Here is a 19,547-nt window from a genome sequence, read left to right as displayed (position 1 = left end):
GGAGCCGCCGCCTCTGGGAAATTCTCCGTGTGCCACATGGCCCAGACCCAGGCCTTTTTCTAAGCATTTCCTGGACATCTGGGGCTCAGCGTTTCCTGCTACCTTTCAAGGTTTATTTACTTACTTTAGTTGAGGCATACAGAGATTTTTGGTAATTAGAACAGTAGTTGCCAAACATGGATAGGGCTGAAATATTTTCTTTTCTTTTTTTTTAAGTTGTTATAGTCTAGATAGGGCCCATGCTCTTTTTTTTTTTTTTAAGATTTAAAAAATATATTTATTGATTGATTTATTTTTAAAAGATTTTATTTATTTGACAGAGATCACAAGCAGGCAGAGAGGCAGGCAAAGAGAGAGGAGGAAGCAGGATCCCCGCAGAGCAGAGAGCCCAATGCAGGGCTTGATCCCAGGACCCCAGGATCATGACCCGAGCCGAAGGCAGAGGCTTTAACCCACTGGAGCCACCCAGGCGCTCCAAAGATTTTTTTTTTTTAAAGCAATCTCTAGGCCCAACATGGGTCTCAAACTCATAAGGCCAAGACCAGAGTTGCACCCTGTACCACCAACTGAGCCAACCAGGCACTCCTCCTATTTTTTTTTTTTAGAATTAGTTTGTAGTGGAATAATGTGACTAAACCCACTTCCACTGAGGCTGCCTCACTGCTGTTGCCTGTAGCTGGAGAATATCTGTATATTAATAAGGATGTAGGTTTCCTTTGGGGGGAGGCGTGCCACACAGTAATAAATAGCTACTGATACGTTTCTTTAAGCAAATAGCAGTGCTTAATTTTTCTAAATTTTGTTAAGCTAAGACAATTGAAAGGTTGCATCTGTGCTATATCTCTAATTCTTACCCTGCTTTGGAAGTTTTCAGATGTTTATCCTTTTTTTTTAATCTACAGGGAACTCAAAAATGTACGATCTACCCGATGAGCCTTTTACAAGACAGTTTTACTTTGTCCGCTCGGGTGGTCAGTTTAAGTGAGTATAAACCTTGGGTTGATTTCTCTGCCTCTGACCCTACCTTTGCTTACAACTCAAGCCGGTCTGTGCCTGGGCATGGGCCTTCAGTGGGTTAGAGAAAATCTGCACTCGCCAAATGCTGCCACCTCGTGGCCAACCAGAGCATTTCATGCCACTTTCAGACACTGATTTCACTTTGTTTCGGGTTTCAGGGGAAGGACTTCAAGGGAAATTATGGCAAGAGATAGGAGTGTCCCTAGTTTTACTGAAGACTCTTTGCATGAGGTGAGTTATTCAATGCTGGCATATCATCATATTTCTTAAAGCCTGGCTTTTCCAAAACGAATCCATGGTGAACACATTTCTCATTTCATGATTCCCTTTGCAAGATTTTCTAACAATTAAGAGGAGTTTGTTAGTGGGATAGCCAAGTACAGACTTCATTTATTTGAGAAAGGTGAGGGGAAAATGGGAAATGGGAGGTACGCGTGGAGAGAGGCTCGTGGTGCGTGTACTTGGTGAAATGGTCAGCTTCCGCGAGTGACACGGATGTCAGGAGGGAACCATGTTTACATATAGAAGGGTGACAGACTTCTCCAGATGTGCTCTAGAGCTGCTCATACGGACGACTCCGCATGTGGCCCTCTCCCTACGGCACCACTCACTCAGTTACAGAGATGCTTGCTTGACGTTGTCATAACATTAGGGGACTCTTCTCAGAAACGTGACTTTTCTCTTGTTCCTTGCAATCTATGACTTGATGAGAAGCAGACTTTACAGCAAAGATACAGAAGTTCTGAATCTTTGTTTTAGAGAATGAAAGCGATGTTTGTTAACCTGACTCATTTCGATCTCTTCTGTAACCTTTCGTGACTTTGCTAACAGATGTGCTGCTGCATGGGAAACCCGCAAACTCTGAAATCTGCTTGGGTTCCGTCAAGCGCTTTTCCCTTGTGAGCTGTGGGACTTCATGCAGCTTGCTTCCATTTGCTGATCCTGCGTCCTCAGCTGTAAACGGGGACAGCAATTAGTACACCCCTGTTAGTTATAGAGTCATTGTGCAAACAGGTAAAGCGCTGATGTTGTGTCTGACACACGGAGTACACACACGTCATCCTGTCCCCACGGGGATGTCAGAGCCGAAATGATGCCCAGACAGTACCAAGCACGTTGGGTGACAAGCAGCACCCAAGAGCACTGTTCTTGTGTGGTTCTTGTTTAAAGTGCAGTGCAAATGAACTGCTTGAATTGTACCGTTTCTTCAGCCAGGGAGGCAAAGAGTCACAGGGAGACAGGACAACCTGCCAGACCACAGCAGATCTGAGAATGCTGACAGAGGGCACAGCAATCAGCCTGAGGGGCCTGGACCGAGACAAAGTGTTCCTTCAAACAGGCGGATGCTGCGCAGACACACAGTCGAGGACGCAGTCGTACCCAAGAGCCCAGGGACTGCTGGCAACCCAGCCACTTGTAAGGTCACGTCCCAGTCTTAGCAGTGATAAGCAGTTACTATGTTGCTGCCAAGAGTCCACGGCAAGGAGGCGCCAAGCAGGAACACAACTGAGAACTGAAATGTACTTTCTGTTGGATTTGCAAGAAAAGCAGAAAGCTGGCTAGCTGTTCTGTGGCTGAGGGAAGGAATGCGACTGAGAAAACGATGCTCTCTTTCCTCCCCAAAGCTAGTGCGTACGCTGGAAAAGGAGTGCACACCGATGCCGGCCGTGTCCAGATCCGTAAGAGCAGGCGTAGGTTTCTTCTGAAGCAGTGGGAGCTCCCTGACTACCATGCGAAGAAGTTTCATGACCAGATCGCGACCTCCTCCTGACGAAAGGTGCTAACTTCTGTGATGTGGACAAATGAGCAAACCACAGGCTGAAAGAATTCCTTCACTTGGGATCCGCTGAAGAGCAGCAGTTAGGTTTCGTGATACCGTGGAGGCAGGCAGAAGCGACGCATGGTTACGAGGAAAAGAGGACTGGGAAATGTTCCTTTGCAAAGCAGCACTTGAACCCAAAGATGCCTCCATGCTGTTGTGATGTTCATTTTCATGGAAAGGACATTTAGGATCTATTCTACACTATGTATGTGGGAAAAGTTGGGTATAATTTTTCTTCCAACAAAGTACAGATATTTGATCACTGCACATATGCGCCTGTATGTGTCTCTCGAGACACAGCCCCTTCCGTTAAAAACTTCCCTTTGTTGTCACACCTGACGGATGGTTACTGAAGAGAGATTTGGCACATCTTTTCTTAGTCTTTTGATTCTGATTCAAAACTTACAGCACAAACCAGGTCAGAGTTACTTTCAGTTAGAATTTATTGCCATTTATTCCTTTTTATAAATTTCTATAGATTTTACTCTTATTTTTTTATGTTACTAATTGGTCTACAGCTGCAAACATGGGTTTGTCCTGAGTACATTTTCAAATAACTTTGTAATACGGAAATGGTTTTGTGCACGTTCTTGGAAATACTTGCGAATGTATAGAAGGGAGGGGCTGATTATTTTTCTACAAAGTAATTTATGATTTCTAATTTTCTAATGTGCCTTGGATATGTGCCAAATGAGGAGAAAGAAGTAGTAAACTTTATGATTCTTGAGTGTGTCATGGTACACTTTTTTAGTGAATGTCTTGCTCTGGAAAGAGGTATTTTTCAGCCTGTCTGCTATAAACATGGGCTCTTTGTATGGGAAGATCTTCTCCCATTGGATGGATTATACATTTTTCAGTTACTGAGGTCACTGAGATATGTACACTGGATCATTCTGAGCAGACCATTATCCATTCACCCACTTAGGCCTGAGTTAATCTACTAGGTGCAATAACTCGGGCCCATAAAAATGTCTTTTAAAAAAAATCAGATAAAAAATGAATGTAATACAGCTTCTTAGCCCAAACAGAAAGTAAATAAGCACTGTTGCTTTGCAAATTTCTTTGTTCTGATTTAGTTTTCCTCCTTTCTCCTGGTTTTAAAACAAAACCACCTTACTGGCAAGTTGTTTTGGTTCACTGCCACCCTAATTAAGAAACTTATCAGCATAGTCGGGTTGCAAATACGCACATTGGTGTCACCTGATTTTTGGGGTGGTACAGTATAATTTTGAAAACTTTCATGTGTATCCCCTATTTAATTCTAACAATCGCCCTGAATGGTAGAATTGTCAAATGAAGAAACAGGTTCAGAGAAAAAAGGGGGCTGATTTGCTTGCACCATCAGATCTGCAGTCAAGGCCTGCTTGGTGGGGTCATGTGAATTGGCAGTTTCCAACATGGTGTGTCCTTCCTCTGGAGATATAAATACCTTGAATGAGACAGTTTTAGGGGAGAAGCTGCTTAAACTACTCTTGTTATTAGCAGGGTAAGCCACCTGAATTGACCACTTCAGTTATTTTTAAGAACACTTGCTTTTCTCTACTTGCTTTCCCACTTGAAACTAAACTTGATTTGATAACTCAGAAACTGGTAATGCCCAAATTTCTACTCTGTGTAGGAATGGTTTGAATTCAAAGTACTATCGATTAAAGTAGAAAGAATAACTACTCTCCATTTCCTAGGCCAAAACGTACTCTACCGCTTTCTGTCTTCCAGAACTTTTAGTTGTGTGTAGAGAACCACTTTCCATTCTTGAGGGTCTCTGGAGGACAGGAAAAGGGTTTGACCGTTTAAACACATTCACATAGGTATTTGCTGTCCAGACGGGGATTATTCTGAAGGGGAAAGAGCATGTGACAAAAACTTGCTGAGAACCCTCTAGTCTCCCTCCAGTGTTTTTATGTAAAGGAGAACTAAAGCAAAGTTCACCTCTATAGGGATGTTCTTTAAAATCCCTGAAGGAAACTTGGGTTTCCCTAAATGTTTACTTATAAAGAAACTTTACTGTTCCCTTAAAAAAAGAAAAAAAAAATTGGATGGTAACAGTTCTACTCATTCATTCATTTGGGAATGCTAGATGCTCCAACACTTTTTTTCTGGGCTGCAGTTCCAAATATCAAGTCTCAAAAACAGTAACCTCTCAAATAAACAATTTAAACATAGATGAGCGGTATGCTAGCTAAAGCAGAGACTGGGATTGTAAACCACTTTTCCTGTTACTCTCCTGCTACTAATCCTATTCACCTCATAAAATGTTACGAAATTCCTCCTGGGGCTGGAACCTCTAAGCGGTTACACCAAACAGCCCACCTGACAGGTCAGTTTACACACAGAAGTTTCAAAACGTAGTGGGAGGAAAGCACAATGTAAGAGATGCCATTTAAGTTACCTGCAACTTTATCAGTGAAGAACTCAGAATATTTCTACCAAAATGGTTTTTTTAAAAAAGATTATTTATTTATTTATTTGACAGACAGAGATCCTAAGTAGGCAGAGAGGTAGGCAGAGAGAGGAGGAAGCAGGCTCCCCGCTGAGCAGAGAGCCCGATGCGGGGTTCGATCCCAGGACCCTGAGATCATGACCCGAGCTGAAGGCAGAGGCTTTAACCCATTGAGCCACCCAGGTGCCCTTCTACCAAAATGTTTAACTGCTAACTATCTTTTAATTAGGAGGCACTTGTCTTACCAACATGCTTGTTACTGTTGAAGTACTACTACCAGTATCTCCCAGTTACTGTGGTAATTTTCTGCAATGCAAGTATCACTCTAGTTCAGACTGTCTTGGGTAGGGATGATATTTGTCAGATCACTTGATCTCAATGCCTTTAAAAAGATTATAAATGAAACCAAAGCTAGGCATTTCCTTACATTAAATGTGAGTACTACCTTCAGGAAGAATAGTTTACCTGGTTTCAGAACTTAGGTCTTGGAAATATTAGACGTTAAGTATTATAGTTGATTCCTCTTAATCCGTGCATTTTAACTACCATGATGTTACTGGATGCTATTTTCTTCTTACTGAAGAGTAAGCTGGCTTCTATTTGTGCAAAGGCCACTTTCCTACCTCATGCTAATGTCACAGTTACAAAGGATATATTCATGCTGCTACACATTTCGAAACTTTAGGTAGGAAAGAAAATTCAAAATGCAGATCTGTTCATTCAGCTATGGTACAAAAATAACTACCCAAATTGTTCTATTTTGCATAACAAGTTTATTTTTTTAAAAGGCATATAGACAGTAAACAAAGTAAACAATCAGATCTTCACTTCTACCCAGTATTATCTGTCCTAGAACATTAAGTTCCAGTCTCTAAACATCTTAAATTTCAATAATCGTCCTCTTCATCAGAGTCCATGACTTTTCTTCTGTTGAACTGGGGGGGAGGGGGAAATTAAATGAGGGTCATAACATGTTTAATAAAGCATAACTTAGACTTTCTGAGAAGAACAAGGTCTACCTACTACAGCAAGACACTACATCTTTAAAACAGCTTAGTGTTTTAGGTCTTGGGGGGGAAGGGAACACCAGACGCCTCAGCACGTGCAACCTTTCTCCCCAAACTTTCACCTCTTACAAAATGGAAGTGTTTATGGGTTCAAACACGTTTTTGCTACAACAAATGTATATTTAACACTTATCACTTAAAACAGCAATCTTTTTCTTTTGCCATGAGCATGTGGGGACACTTACTTTAACTGTGGTTTTCTTTTCTGTTTGTTGGCTTACTTTTTCAAGGATTTCTATTAAACCTTGTTCTGATACCTAGGATAACCAGAAAGAAAAACACTTTTTTAAAGTGTTTACATTAGTACACTGAATGGTTTTAATTTTCCTGGGATGTGGGGGCAAAGGTCAAAAGGGAAGGGAAGGCAAAGATGAGAGGTTCCAACTATTGGTTTAAGTTCCAAACGAATTTTGCTCTGCTAGCTTCATTTGGGGGGTGGGGAGAGTAGCCATCAAAATGAGCTTTCGCAGAAAAATTAGAAGTTAACATTGTTGAAGAACACCTTTATCACCACTAGCTGACAATGACAACCACTTATGCCACTGTGTTAAGGGTCAGGGACAGAGACACACTGCCTCTGCGGTTGAGAAGTTTAAATGCAGGAGGGAAGTCACTCAGAAAAGATGAACCAGTCGCTGTCTCTTCCACGCATGCTCTTAGAGTAAGGGTTCAGGACTGATTCCCGCAGGCTGCGGTGGCAACAGGTGGTTTCAGGTGCAGGTGGGGCTCACCTGGATCTTGAAGGAAGGTCAGGCTCACCAGTATATACTCATAACGGCATTATAGCAGCACACTTAAGAACCAAAAATTTCAGCACCTCCTCATTTGCAAAAGCAAGCTTAACTTCTACCTACATTGGTAGTATTTAATGGACATTACTGACAAACCTGTTTCCAGTGTAGAAGCAATTAGATGCTGACCCCAAGAGTCACTGGGTCACAAACACATCAAGGTTCCAAAGCATTGTCGGTAAAGGAAAGCAGCAGAGGATTTTAGGAAAGGCAATTAGTTATTTAGGATTTATGGCAGATGCTACAATTCTCTCCTCTATAAAATGCCTCACTGAAACAGTTAACAGGAATTTCTTTAACCTTTCTGAAAACTGACCTTTTGAAGGTATTTTTTTGATAAAAGTTAGGTAAAGAATAGGTAAAATTGCCTCAAGGCAGTCCAAGCTTACCTTCCCACTTAGTTGTCCATATCTTGCCATCTGTATGAGGTAATTCTCTACTGCTTTAGTTTTTTCGGGCTTTACAAGCGCTAAGTTACTTACTAAAAAGAAAAAGGAGGAGTCAAAACTAAATGCACTCACAGAACTTAAAATTATGCACTGACATTTCCAAAGCACTTCACAGACCTGTTTTGAGACTAGTAAGGTAGGTGAGACAGATGGTACTACTACCCCGCTTAAAAAGGGGAAACAAGTTCAGCTATGCCAACCTCAGTCAAAGCCACACAGAGGTAGTAGGAGAGCCAAGATTAAACTTGGGCCCTGGGATTCAAAGCCTGATGCCTACACATACATAATTGTGATGCTCCATCTAAGGCTGCTTCTAAGCTGGGCTTCGAGTTACAATACGAAAGATACTAGTTCATTCTGATTGGCTTATTTTATTTTTCTACACTGCTTTGATATTATGAAGAATTATGAATATACAGTGAAACAGAGACAATAAGACAATAACCCCCGCCCAAGTCCCTAACCCCCGCCCAAGTCCCTAACCCCCGCCCAAGTCCCTATCACCCACATCAACTACCAGCCACATTTTGCAATTGATTCGATTTACAAGTTATTTCCTGTAAATCTTACCTAATGTGCACTTGGAGATCTCTCCTTCATAAGAGAGAACTGAGCTGGTATTTTAATAATAAATGCATTTCCTTAGGTTTATAAATTTCACATTTCTTAACAATATTATCTGTATTGTATTTTAGGTTAAATACTTAATCCAGAATTAGCAATGATTTCATGTATCTTTCCCTGCTCAACTAACTCAAGTAAGGGTTATGGAAGGAACTTAAAGGAAACTGAAGATGCTTACAACGGGCCCGGGCTGACTGATCCAGGACTTGGGCTAAGATACTGTTTCTCATTTCTGCTTCCCTACAACAAAAACAAGTCAGCAAAATTAGAACTATGCTGTCAGCATTCCTACTAAACATACAAAAATGGAACTCACTCAATAGGTTTCCCAAGATGGAGGCCTGGGACGGGTACAGACTGCAGTATAGCCAGTGCTGTGCAGTGGCAGCATCCACAGTCAGGTAGAAGAGGCTGCCTCTGCCCTCAGAAGCTGGCTGTATTTTATGTGAGTGCAAACCTACCAGATTGAAAGGTAACACCATTACCAACATTTATTAAGTACGCAGCATGTTAGAGATTCTAGGAATTTGTAGTGAGAATCCAAGCAATCCAAGAACCAAAAGATTGATCTGTGTGGTATGTATGTATGCATGCAAGTATGTATGTACGTATTCAAGATTTTGTGTATTTGACAGAAATCACAAGTAGGCAGAGAGGGAGGCAGAAGGGTGGGGATGGGAAGCAGGCTCCCTGGTAAGCAGAGAGCCCGATGTAGGACTCGATCCCAGGACCCTGGGATCATGACCCGAGCCGAAGGCAGAGGCTTAACCCACTGAGCCACCAAGGTCCCCCTCTGTCTGGTACTTTTAGAGATGAAGCTGAGACCTAGGGAGGCCATCTTATGGGAGACACAGATAATCATGGCCAAGATAAAATAAGGCCCCAGGTTTTTTTTTTTTTTTTAAAAAAAGATTTGAGAGAAGGAGAACGTGCACACATGAGCTTATGCGCCCAACTGGGAGCAGGGGCAGAAGAAGAGGGAGAAAATCTTCAGACTCCTGCTGAGTGCAGAGCCCGATGTGGGACCTGATCTCACAATCTATGAGATCATGACCTGAGCCAAAACCAAGAGCTGGACACTTAACCAACAGAGCCACGCAGGCTCCCCTGAGCCCCATGTTTCAAGACTCTCAGGTCCGCTTTTTGAGTCGGTAGAGGGAGTGAAGTTGTAACACTACAACTATCTTTATAGCTAGTTCAGGTTCATAGGACAGTGGTTTCAAACTTAAGTAGCAAAAAGTTTTCCCCCAAATGAAGTCCTTTAAGGAACTTAATATACAACACAGACAAAAGAAGACCCTTTGGCTGAATTAGAAGGGGAGCTGGGGCTGGCTGGACCTACTAACTACCCCACCTGAGGAGCTTATCGCCCACTTCCACAGGCCATTTCCTTGTTGCTCCTGAGTACTTCAACCCTGCTGTGAACTACTGCTACTATATTTCACTGAATCTGAGATGCCATCAATTCTAAGATGGACCACAGTTTTATATGCTTTTAAGAATAGCAGCAAAGAACACCCTACATGAGTCTAACAGGAGACCCTTACTCAAAACTGGGGCATCAAAGAGTAACATCCACAGTACAAGGTAAACAAAAAATAAATCGGCAACACAGAAAGGGACAGCAAGGAAGGATGCATGAATCAGCCTTGGCCCTGAGTGGAATTAGAAAAAAGCTCCTCTGAGAGTTTGAACTTCAAGCTTTAGTCTTGCAGGCTTGCTATCCGAATTTACACTGCCTGGGGCGGGGAGGGGGTGGAATCTCAGGCACAGAATTTAATTTTAAAACATTTCAGGTTTGAAATGTACCCAAGTGATGGCAGAAGCAAAAATAAATCTTTGCAAGAATCCAGGACGGGAGTGATCATTTATGAGACCCATCCTAATCTATGTTAATATGGGAAAAAATGTACATCTTAGCATCAGTGAAATTCATGTAGTTTTATTTTCTTCTTAGCACCATCTATCTTCTACCACTAACAAGTCATATAAGGACAGAACCTTCTCTGCTTTGCCTATTTCTGTAGATCCTGCACAGTGCCTGACCCAGACCTGGTGCTCAATGAATATTTGCTGAATGGTGGCGCCTTGGTGGCTCAGTTGGCTGAGCATCCGACTCTCGATTTTGGCTCAGGTCATAACCTCAGGGTCATGGTATCTGGAGCCCAAATGGAGCCCAAATGGGGCTTTTCTCCCTCTGCCCCTCTCCTCACTCACATGTGCACTCTCTCTCTCTCAAATAAATACTTCTTAAAAATTACATATATATATATATATATTTGTTGAATGAATGAATAAAATGGCAGCATGATGTGGAGAGGAGGAAATGTATTGTTCAGTAAGTAGAGTTTCAGTTTTGCAAGAGGGAGGAGTTCCAAAGATTGGTTACATAACAATGAGAATATAGTTAACACATGAACCTCACACTTAAATTATATAAGTTTTATATGTTATTTTTAAAAATCACAATTAGAAGAAAAGGTAGCATGATGAGAGAAGTAAGGTCTTCATTCAATAAACCTGCGGTGTATGAGGTGCCCTACCATGTCCTGGGAGTAAAATATCAGTACGAACTGCGTAACAAGTTGATGCATACAGAGCATTTACTAAATGTGAGGCACTGTCCCCATGTAATACTCATATCCCTATGAGGTGGTCCTATTATGAGGCTCCTTTTTAAGGTAACCATAGTTTAGCAGAAAAGCAAACAAGGTATGTATGTGGAGTTCCACACGTTTCTTTAATTAACAAATTAATAGTAAAACTACCCTGATTACTTACAGAAAAATCACTATGCCAGAAAAAACTTTAAATTCACATGCCTATTAAAATAACTTAAAAACAAAACAAAACAAAACAGTTTGGGGACACCACCCTTCAAAAAGTTCAGAGCTCGGGACGCCTGGGTGGCGCAGTTGGTTGGACGACTGCCTTCGGCTCAGGGCGTGATCCTGGAGTCCCCGGATCGAGTCCCACATCAGGCTCCCAGCTCCATGGGGAGTCTGCTTCGCTCTCTGACCTTCTCCTCGCTCATGCTCTCTCTCACACTCTCTCTCTCAAATAAATAAATAAAATCTTTAAAAAAAAAAAAAAAAAAAAGTTCAGAGCTCCCGTACATACCTGTGCTTTGCTTCCTGTTGTGCTGCATCGCCAGGATCCTGGGAGGAAAAAAACCCAGTTATCTTTTAGTCGAGTAATTTCACTTAAGAAAAAAGTAGGGGCACCAGCGTGGCTCAGTGTGTTAAGCCTCTGCCTTCTCCTCAGGTCATGATCTCAGGGTCCTGGGATCGAGTCCCCTATGGGGCTCTCTGCCTGGCAGAGAGGCTGCTTCCTTCTCTCTCTCCACTTACCTCTCCGTCTACTTGTAATCTCTCTTTGTCAAATAAATAAATAAAATCTTAAAAAAAAAAAAAAGTAGGCACCACTCTGATACTTAAGGCTCCTGCCGTGGTGAAGATCAAATTATTACCAAATCATTAAAAGCCGTGCCTCACAGAAATCAATGGGATAGTTTTAACTTACTACAAGGTTTTGATAAGCTTCTAAAATCACAATCTAGTAGTCTGTTTACAGGAGGGAGGCGAGTCCCTATACTACGGAACCGTAGCGTTAAGAATTAATTTCTGGATAGTAAAATCATTTCGGTATTTGGGGACGCTGATTCACTTGGCGCTTCCCGGGAGACGGTCCCCCTCCCCGCACAGTAAAGTCATCAACTTGAGCACTTCATCTACGGGATTCAGGTTTAGTGTGTGGCTCCTCCCGCGGGGACCATCAGCTCCGTCAGAGAGGATGTTCCCCGCCGTACCCGCAGCACTTGGCACACGGCAGACCCTCGAACAACGTCGACTACTTGGGTCAGAACACCCGAAAGCAGTCGGAGCCAGCTAGACCCGAAGCTAAGGGGACCGAGAGGGCAGAGAGGCTAAGCATTCCGTTCCGGAGCGACGCCGGTCCGCGGAGGCCCAGCGCTCGACCGCCCGGGGCCGCATGCGGTCGGCCTCGCCGTCCAGCGCCTCAGGCGCCCTGAGGGGCCGAAGCCCCCCTCGGGGGCAGCGGCGGCGTCCTGGGCCCGCAGAGCGAGCTCCAGCCGCGGCGTCCTGAGCCTCCGCCTGGGGCCGCGCCCTCCACCCGGGCGAGGGCGGCGCCCGGTGGGGACTCGTCCGGCGAGGGCAGGCGTACTCACCCCATGCTTCGCCTGCAGTTCGGCCAACCTCTGCTTCCTCAGCGCCTCCAGTTCCTCCTCCGCCATGGTGCGGCAGTCCGGGGTCGAGCAGCCGCGACCACGCTCTGAGGGCTATCCCGCAGCACCCCAGCGCGCGCACGACCCTCCCCACTGCGCAGGCGCGCGCAGCGCCCAGGCATCATCAATCCAGCCCGGAGCCGCGCCTCCCGCCGCAGCCAGGGCGTCGGGAGAGACCCGATTGCACGATCGCAGGCGGTAGTGAGCCGCGGCGCCTCCGGGCACAATTCGGCTGCGCCTTCGCGGCTCGAGTCCCACCTCCTCGCTCCCGCTGGCGCGGCGGGCTAGGGCCGCACTGCGAGAGGGAAAGGATAACTGTAAAATCAGGCCGTCATCAACAAGTATAGTAATAGGTAAAATCTGACGGTGGCCGACCCGTGCTAGCCTCGTGTTATCTCCACTTACAGATGAGGACGCGGGGACTCAGCCAGAGTACGCTGAGGGAAATGTCCAAAATTGCGGTGACAGATGCACAACTCTTGCATTTGCTAAAAAGACACTAAAGTGTACACTTAAAATGGGATGGGGGGTGGGGATCCGGAAGAAGACAGTCGCTGTCACCCGGCCATTATGAGCCAAATTAAAGCCGACTTGGGTGCCGAGACTGGGCCCAGATGGGCCTTTCCTCAGGGGTTGGAGGTGGGCTGTGGCGTGTGGTGTAAACTTCTAGACAACCTCGCACCCTCCCCCCGCCCCACACAGACACCCCCACCCCACAGACCCCTACACTAGCCCAGAAGACATCCCCATTCTACCGACCCCAACCGACACAGACACCCCCACACAGAGATCCCCACCCCACACAGACACTTCTACCCCACCTCTCACTCCCACTCCAACCCACACAGACACCCCCATGGCACCCTCACTCGATAGGCACCCAAGGGCCTGTGGGAGAACCTTGCGGGGGCAGCTGTGCTATGTGAACTCCGGGGGGGGAAGCCTTTAGAATGGGGGCATTGTTGTGTGTGGAGGGACACAGGCCCCTAACCCCTTGATTCATGCAGGTTATCTACCTGCTGTTTTTTTCAGGTGAGGCAAAATATAAAATTTACCATTTTAACCATTTAAAAAAAAAGATTTTATTTATTTATTTGACAGAGAGATCACAAGTAGGCAGAGAGGCAGGCAGAGAGAGGGGAAGGGAAGCAGGCCCCCTGCTGAGCAGAGAGCCCGCTGCGGGGCTCGATCCCAGGTCCCTGAGATCTGACCTGAGCCGAAGGCAGCGGCTTAACCCACTGAGCCACCCAGGCGCCCATTTTACCCATTTTTAATGGTTAAATAGTTTGGTTCAATAGTGTTAAATACACCAACATCGTTGTGCAACCAATGTCTAGAACTCTTCATCTAGAAAAACTGAAAATATACCCATTCAATAACAAGTCCTCAAGTTCTACTTTCTGTCTTAAGATTTTGACTACTTCGTGTAAGTAGAATCATGCAGTATTTTGTTTCACTTAGCATACTGTGTTCAGAATTCATCCATTTGTAGCAGGTGTTAGACTTTTCTTACTTTATAGGGCTGAAGAAAATTCCATTTTATGTATATACCACATTTTGTTTACCCACTAATCTGTCAGTGGACACTTGTTGTTTTTTCCACTTTTGGGATATTGTGAATAATGCTGCTGTGAACAACATTAGCATATAAGTATTTCAATTCTTGGGTATAGAGAACCCATTTCTTTTGAATTAGACATTCACTAGACATTTTGAATTTAAACATTAATGATACCTTTGCTCTAATATGTAAACGGGCAAGATTTAAGGGGGAGAGTCTACGTCTCTTGATCTCGGGGTTGTGAGTTCCAGCCCCAGGTTAGGTGTAGAGATTACTTATAAATAAAAATCTTTAGGGGTGCCTGAGTGGTGCAGTCTGTTGAGTGCCAGCCTCTTGGTTTCAGCTCAGGTCTTGATCTCGATGTCCTGAGATTAAACTCTGGCCTCTGCGCTTAGTGCTGGTTTGGCTTGGGATTCTCTCTCCCTCTCCCTATCTCCACTCCCCACTTGGGCTGTCTGTCTGTCTCTCTCTCTCTCTCAAAAATAAGTAAGTCTTTAAAATAAAAATCTTTAAAAATAGTTAAGGGGGAGGATTATAAAAATGGCAGTCTGGAGTTTTAAGGGCATCAACACTGGAGACTCTGTGGACCATTTGTGAGATGAGTGGTACGATGGCTCACATGGTTTCTACTCACTTCCCAGGGCTCACAAGGAGGCACCCTGAGCTGAGATGGTGCCCAGTGACACTCACTTGTGAGGGAGTGAGGAAACCACAGTCAGCAGGCAGGGCTTCTCACCTTGTTCCTCAAATCTAAATGCATGCTCAGTGAATCAGATATATGAATTTTGAAAAAATAAATCAGAGCTATGATAACTTCTTTACATAGTTATGTGACTATTGTGGGGAAATGAGAGGACCCTCCATAAGACCATCTGAGTTGGATACGCTTTTTTTTTTAAGATTTTATTTATTTATTTGACAGAGAGAGATCACAAGTAGGCAGAGAGGCAGGCAGAGAGAGAGGAAGGGAAGCAGGCCCCCTGCTGAGCAGAGAGCCTGATGTGGGACTCGATCCTAGAACCCTGAGATCATGACCTGAGCCGAAGGCAGCGGCTTAATCCACTGAGCCACCCAGGCACCCATGATATGCTTTTTAAATATATTATTTTGGGATGCCTGGGTGGCTCAGTTGTCTAAGCATCTGCCTCCAGCTCAGGTCGTGATCCCGTGTCCCTGGGATAGAGTCCCTCAGCGGGGAGCCTGCTTCTCTCTCTGCCTGCTTGTGTTCTCTCTCTCTCTGACAAAGAAAATAAATAAAATATTTAAAAAATAAATAAATTGTTTTCACAGGTTTTCATTTTTCTCTGGGGTTATCAGCCTATTCAGGTTTTCTGTTTCTTCTCAAGATAATTTTAATTTCTAGAGAACCATTCCTTCAGCATATTCTATGCTTTCAAACTTTAAAAATGTATGGCTGTCCCATCTGTATCTGAGGTTCCATCCATTTTAGGGATTGTTGATTTGTTTATTTGCATTATTTTTCCTCATTATGCTTTCTAGCCATTTTAATATTTTGGTGTTTTTCCGCCAAAGAACTCAATTTATTAGTATTCTTTTTTTAAAAAAGAAAGATTTTATTTATTTATTTATTTATTTGACAGAGAGTGAGCTTGCGCATGCACAAGCAGGGGGAGCGGCAGAGGGAAAGGGAGAAGCAGACTGTCCTCGGAGCAGGGATCCTGATGTGGGGCTTGATCCTAGGATCCTGGGATCATGACTTGAGCAGATGGAGACACTTAACTGACTGAGCCACCCTGGTGCCCCTAAAATAAAATCTTAAAAAAAAAAGATGAAAATAGAATGTAATAATTTATAAAAGAAAACTGATGGGGTGCCTGGGTGGCCCATTCAGTTAAGTCTGTCTTTGTCAGCTTAGGTCATGATCTCAGGGTCCTGGGATTGAACCCCGAATCCAGATCCCTGCTCAGCAGGGAGTCTGCTTCTCCCTCTTCCTCTGCCCCTGCCTCCACTCGTGCATGCATGTGCTCTCTCTCTTTCTCTCAAATAACATAGTTTTTTTTAAAAAAAGTCTACTTAAATAACATATCTATATTACTACTTCTTAATGTATATAGTTCAGATATTTTCAAATTATTTCATCCCATGGTGGGTATGGTTTTAACACACTTCCAGCACCCCTCTGTTCCTTCCCTCTTAGTTCCTTAATTCACATATTACTAGTTTTAGTTCTAAAGTTGGTTATTGTTGTATCTTTAAGCAATATACTTACACTTTCTGTTTCTTATTCCATCAAGGACAGATGGTGTCTCTTCACTCTCAGCTTGAGGATGAAGATATTACCATCTCTACCCTCCTTTAGTTCACATCTTTTTTTGGTAAATTCTCAGCTTCTGTTATCTGTGCTTGTATTTCTACATCTTATTGATATTCTGATCTGCAATCCTAATGAAGTCTTTTTGTTTTGTCTATAGGTTGATTCTAAAAGTTAAAAACAACTTTTCCAGTTCTTTTGCTCTTTTTAAAACAACCATGGTAAAAGATACATAACATAAAAGTTAACCATATTAACCATTTTTAAGCATATAATTCAGTGGCATTAAATACATTCACATTGTTGTGGAATCATCCCCCCATTCACCTTAACAATAAAAGGGTTAGGTTTTTTTTTAAGATTTTATTTATTTATTTGACAGAGAGAGAGATCACAAGTAGACAGAGAGGCAGGCAGAGAGAGAGGGAGGAAGCAGGCTCCCCGCTGAGCAGAGAGCCCGACACAGGGCTCGATCCCAGGACCCTGAGACCATGACCTGAGCCAAAGGCAGAGCTTAGCCCACTGAGCCACCCAGGTGCCCCCAAAGGGTTAGTTCTTTACCAGCAAAAATGGGTTTATTTAGGAATAACAGAGAATCTCAAATTGGGACAAATAAACTCTGGCAAAATGATAGGCAATTCCAAGAAACAAAGGAGAGGAATCTTGTTTTACGGAGAAGAATGAGGAAGATGGGAGGGGTTGTTTTGAACAAAATTGTGTGGTGGAAAAGCATGAATCCAGGGTGATGGTGGTTTGTCATTGGTTCAGTTGCATGGGGGGTTGGTTTCTTATAGGAGATGCAATGGACATCTCTTTGTGATGGGGCCTGTAGTTGATGATTCTTTCCTGTTGAGGATTCTTTTGTTGGGATCCATAATTGACAGTTCTTCCGATAATTGATCTTGAATGATAAGGCTCCTCGTTGTCACCTTCCTTTCTAGCTTCCGTGCTCCATTTTAGTGAGATTTCCCTTTACTATTTTTCACACCACTATCTCCAGAACATCTTCATCTTTCTTGACTGAAACTCTGTACCCATTAAACAATAACTCTTTTTTTTTAAACTCTTTTTTTTTAAAAAATATTATTTATTTATTTATTTGACAGAGAGAGATCACAAATAGGCAGAGAGGCAGGCAGAGAGAGAGAGGAGGAAGCAGACTCCCTGCTGAGCAGGGAGCCCGACGCGGGACTCGATCCCAGGACCCTGAGATCATGACCTGAGCCGAAGGCAGCGGCTTAACCCACTGAGCCACCCAGGCGCCCTAAACAATAACTCTTCATTCCCTCCTCCCCTCGCCCCTGAACCACCATCCTACTTTCTGTTTCTATGACTTTGACTACTCCAGATGCTTCCTGTAAGTGGAATCATGAAATAGTTGTCTTTTTTGTGACTGATTTATTTCACTTAGCATGATATCCTCAAGGTTCTTTCATATTGAAGCACATGTCAAAATTTCCCTCCCTTTTAAGGCAGAATAATATTCCATTCTACATACATATCACATTTTAGTTGTCCAATGGACAATGGTATTATTTCCACGTTTTGGCTGTTGTGATTAATGCTGCTGATATGATGTACAATTATCTGTTAGTCCCTGCTTTCACTTCTTCTGGGTGTATATCCAGAAAAGGAATTGCTGGATCATATGGTGATTTTATGTTTGATTTTCTCTGAGGAATCACTGTACACTTTTCCATAGTGGCTATACTATATCACATTCCTACCAGAACTGCACAAGCATTCCAATTTATCCACATTCTTGTCAACACTTGTTATTTTCTGTTTTTGGATAATAGCCATCCCACTGGACATGACATTGTATCTCATCATGGTTTTGATATGCATTTATTTTTTTTTAAGATTTTATTTATTTATTTGACAGAGAGAGATCACAAGTAGGCAGAGAGGCAGGCAGAGAGAGAGAGGAGGAAGCAGGCTCCCTGCCGAGCAGAGAGCCCGATGCGGGACTCGATCCCAGAACCCTGAGATCATGACCTGAGCCGAAGGCAGAGGCTTAACCCACTGAGCCACCCAGGCGCCCCTTGATATGCATTTAAATTGATGATGTTGAACATCTTTTCATGTGCTTATTGGCCATTTGTGTATATTTAGAAATGTTTATTAGGTCTTTTGCCCATCTTATATATACTGGGTTATTTATTCTTTTTTTGTTGAGTTTTAGGAGTTTTTTTTTTTTAAGATTTACTTATTTATTTGAGAGAGAATAAATTTATTTGAGAGCGAGCACACGTGCATGCACACACTGGAGCAGAGGGAGGAGCAAAAGGAGAGGGAAAGTATCCTCAGACAGACTCCCTGCTGAGCATGGAGTCCAATGCAGGGCTCTATTATAGGACCCTGAGATCATGACCTGAGGTGAAATCAAGAGTCAGGCACTTAGGGGCACCTGGGTGGCTCAGTTGGTTAAGTGTTTGTCTTTGGCTCAGGTCATGATCTCAGGGTCCTGGGATCAAGCCTACTTCTTGGGTGCCTGGGTGGTTCAGAGGGTTAAGCCTCTGCCTTCGGCTCAGGTCATGATCTCGGGGTCCTGGGATCAAGTCCCACATCGGGCTCTCTGCTCAGCAGGGAGCCTGCTTCCTCCTCTCTCTCTCTCTACCTGCTTGTGATCTCTGTCAAATAAAGAAATAAAATCTTTAAAAAATATATATATTTATATATAAACATACGATTTGAAAATATTTTCTGGGTTGCCTTTTCCCTCTGTTGATAGTGTCCTTTGATGCAAAAAGTTTTCAATTTTGATGAAATCCAGCTTATCTACTTTTTCTTTCTGTTGCCTGTGCTTTTGATGTCATATCTAAGAAGTCATTGCCAATCCAATGCCATGAAATTTACACCCTTTGTTTTCTTTTAGAAGTTCTATAGCTTTAGTTTTTATGTTTAGGTGTTTGACCTATTTTGATTTATTTTGTGTGTGTGGTGTAAGGTAAGGGTCCAACTTCTCCTGTTTCTCTTCTTCCTCCTTGCATGTGAATATCCAGTTTTCCCATCTCCATTTGTTGAAAAGACTGTCCTTTCCTCATCAGATTGTCTTGGCACCCTTGTCAAAAGTTATTTGCCCATGTAAGTAAGAGTTTATTTCTGTGCTTTCTCTTATAGTTCACTGCTCTGTTTGTCTGTGTTTGTGTCAGTACTACACCATTTTGAATGCTGTCACTGTAGGTAAATTTTGTAATCAGGAAGTGTGAGACCTCCAACTTCATTCTGTTTCAGGATTGTTTTGGCTATCTCAGGATC

General features: G+C 43.3%; 2 protein-coding genes across 6 annotated transcripts in view; one reads left to right on the top strand and one right to left on the bottom strand.

The window, feature by feature from the left end:
- The window catches only part of ANKRD27 (ankyrin repeat domain 27), a 51,305-nt gene extending 47,741 nt beyond the window's left edge, over positions 1–3,564 (top strand). For 3 of the 4 annotated variants that reach the window (XM_044256254.1, XM_044256253.1, XM_044256256.1), the window contains 3 exons: positions 903–981; positions 1,176–1,248; positions 2,229–3,564. In XM_044256254.1, the coding sequence (XP_044112189.1) occupies positions 903–981; positions 1,176–1,248; positions 2,229–2,456 (380 nt within the window). In that variant the 3' untranslated portion in view covers positions 2,457–3,564. Of the gene's footprint in view, positions 1–902; positions 982–1,175; positions 1,249–1,848 lie in introns of all 4 variants that reach the window. The other variant, XM_044256255.1, reaches the window with a different exon arrangement.
- Positions 3,565–6,032: 2,468 nt separating this feature from the next.
- On the bottom strand, positions 6,033–12,539 carry PDCD5 (programmed cell death 5). Of its 2 annotated transcripts, XM_044256251.1 has the most exons (6): positions 12,397–12,539; positions 11,331–11,368; positions 8,389–8,450; positions 7,527–7,618; positions 6,532–6,603; positions 6,033–6,214 (listed from the first exon to the last, which is right to left on the bottom strand). In XM_044256251.1, exons 1-6 carry the CDS (start codon positions 12,460–12,462, stop codon positions 6,167–6,169), a joined length of 378 nt encoding a protein of 125 aa, XP_044112186.1. In that variant the 5' UTR covers positions 12,463–12,539; the 3' UTR covers positions 6,033–6,166. The 2 variants fall into 2 exon arrangements, with proteins under 2 accessions (XP_044112186.1, XP_044112185.1); XM_044256250.1 differs by having other exon boundaries at positions 6,033–6,603.
- Positions 12,540–19,547: the final 7,008 nt, after the last annotated feature.

This window comes from Neovison vison, chromosome 7 (genome assembly GCF_020171115.1).
Source record: "Neovison vison isolate M4711 chromosome 7, ASM_NN_V1, whole genome shotgun sequence".
Lineage (NCBI taxonomy): Eukaryota > Metazoa > Chordata > Mammalia > Carnivora > Mustelidae > Neogale > Neogale vison.
This window is presented reverse-complemented; position numbering and strand designations above follow the sequence as displayed.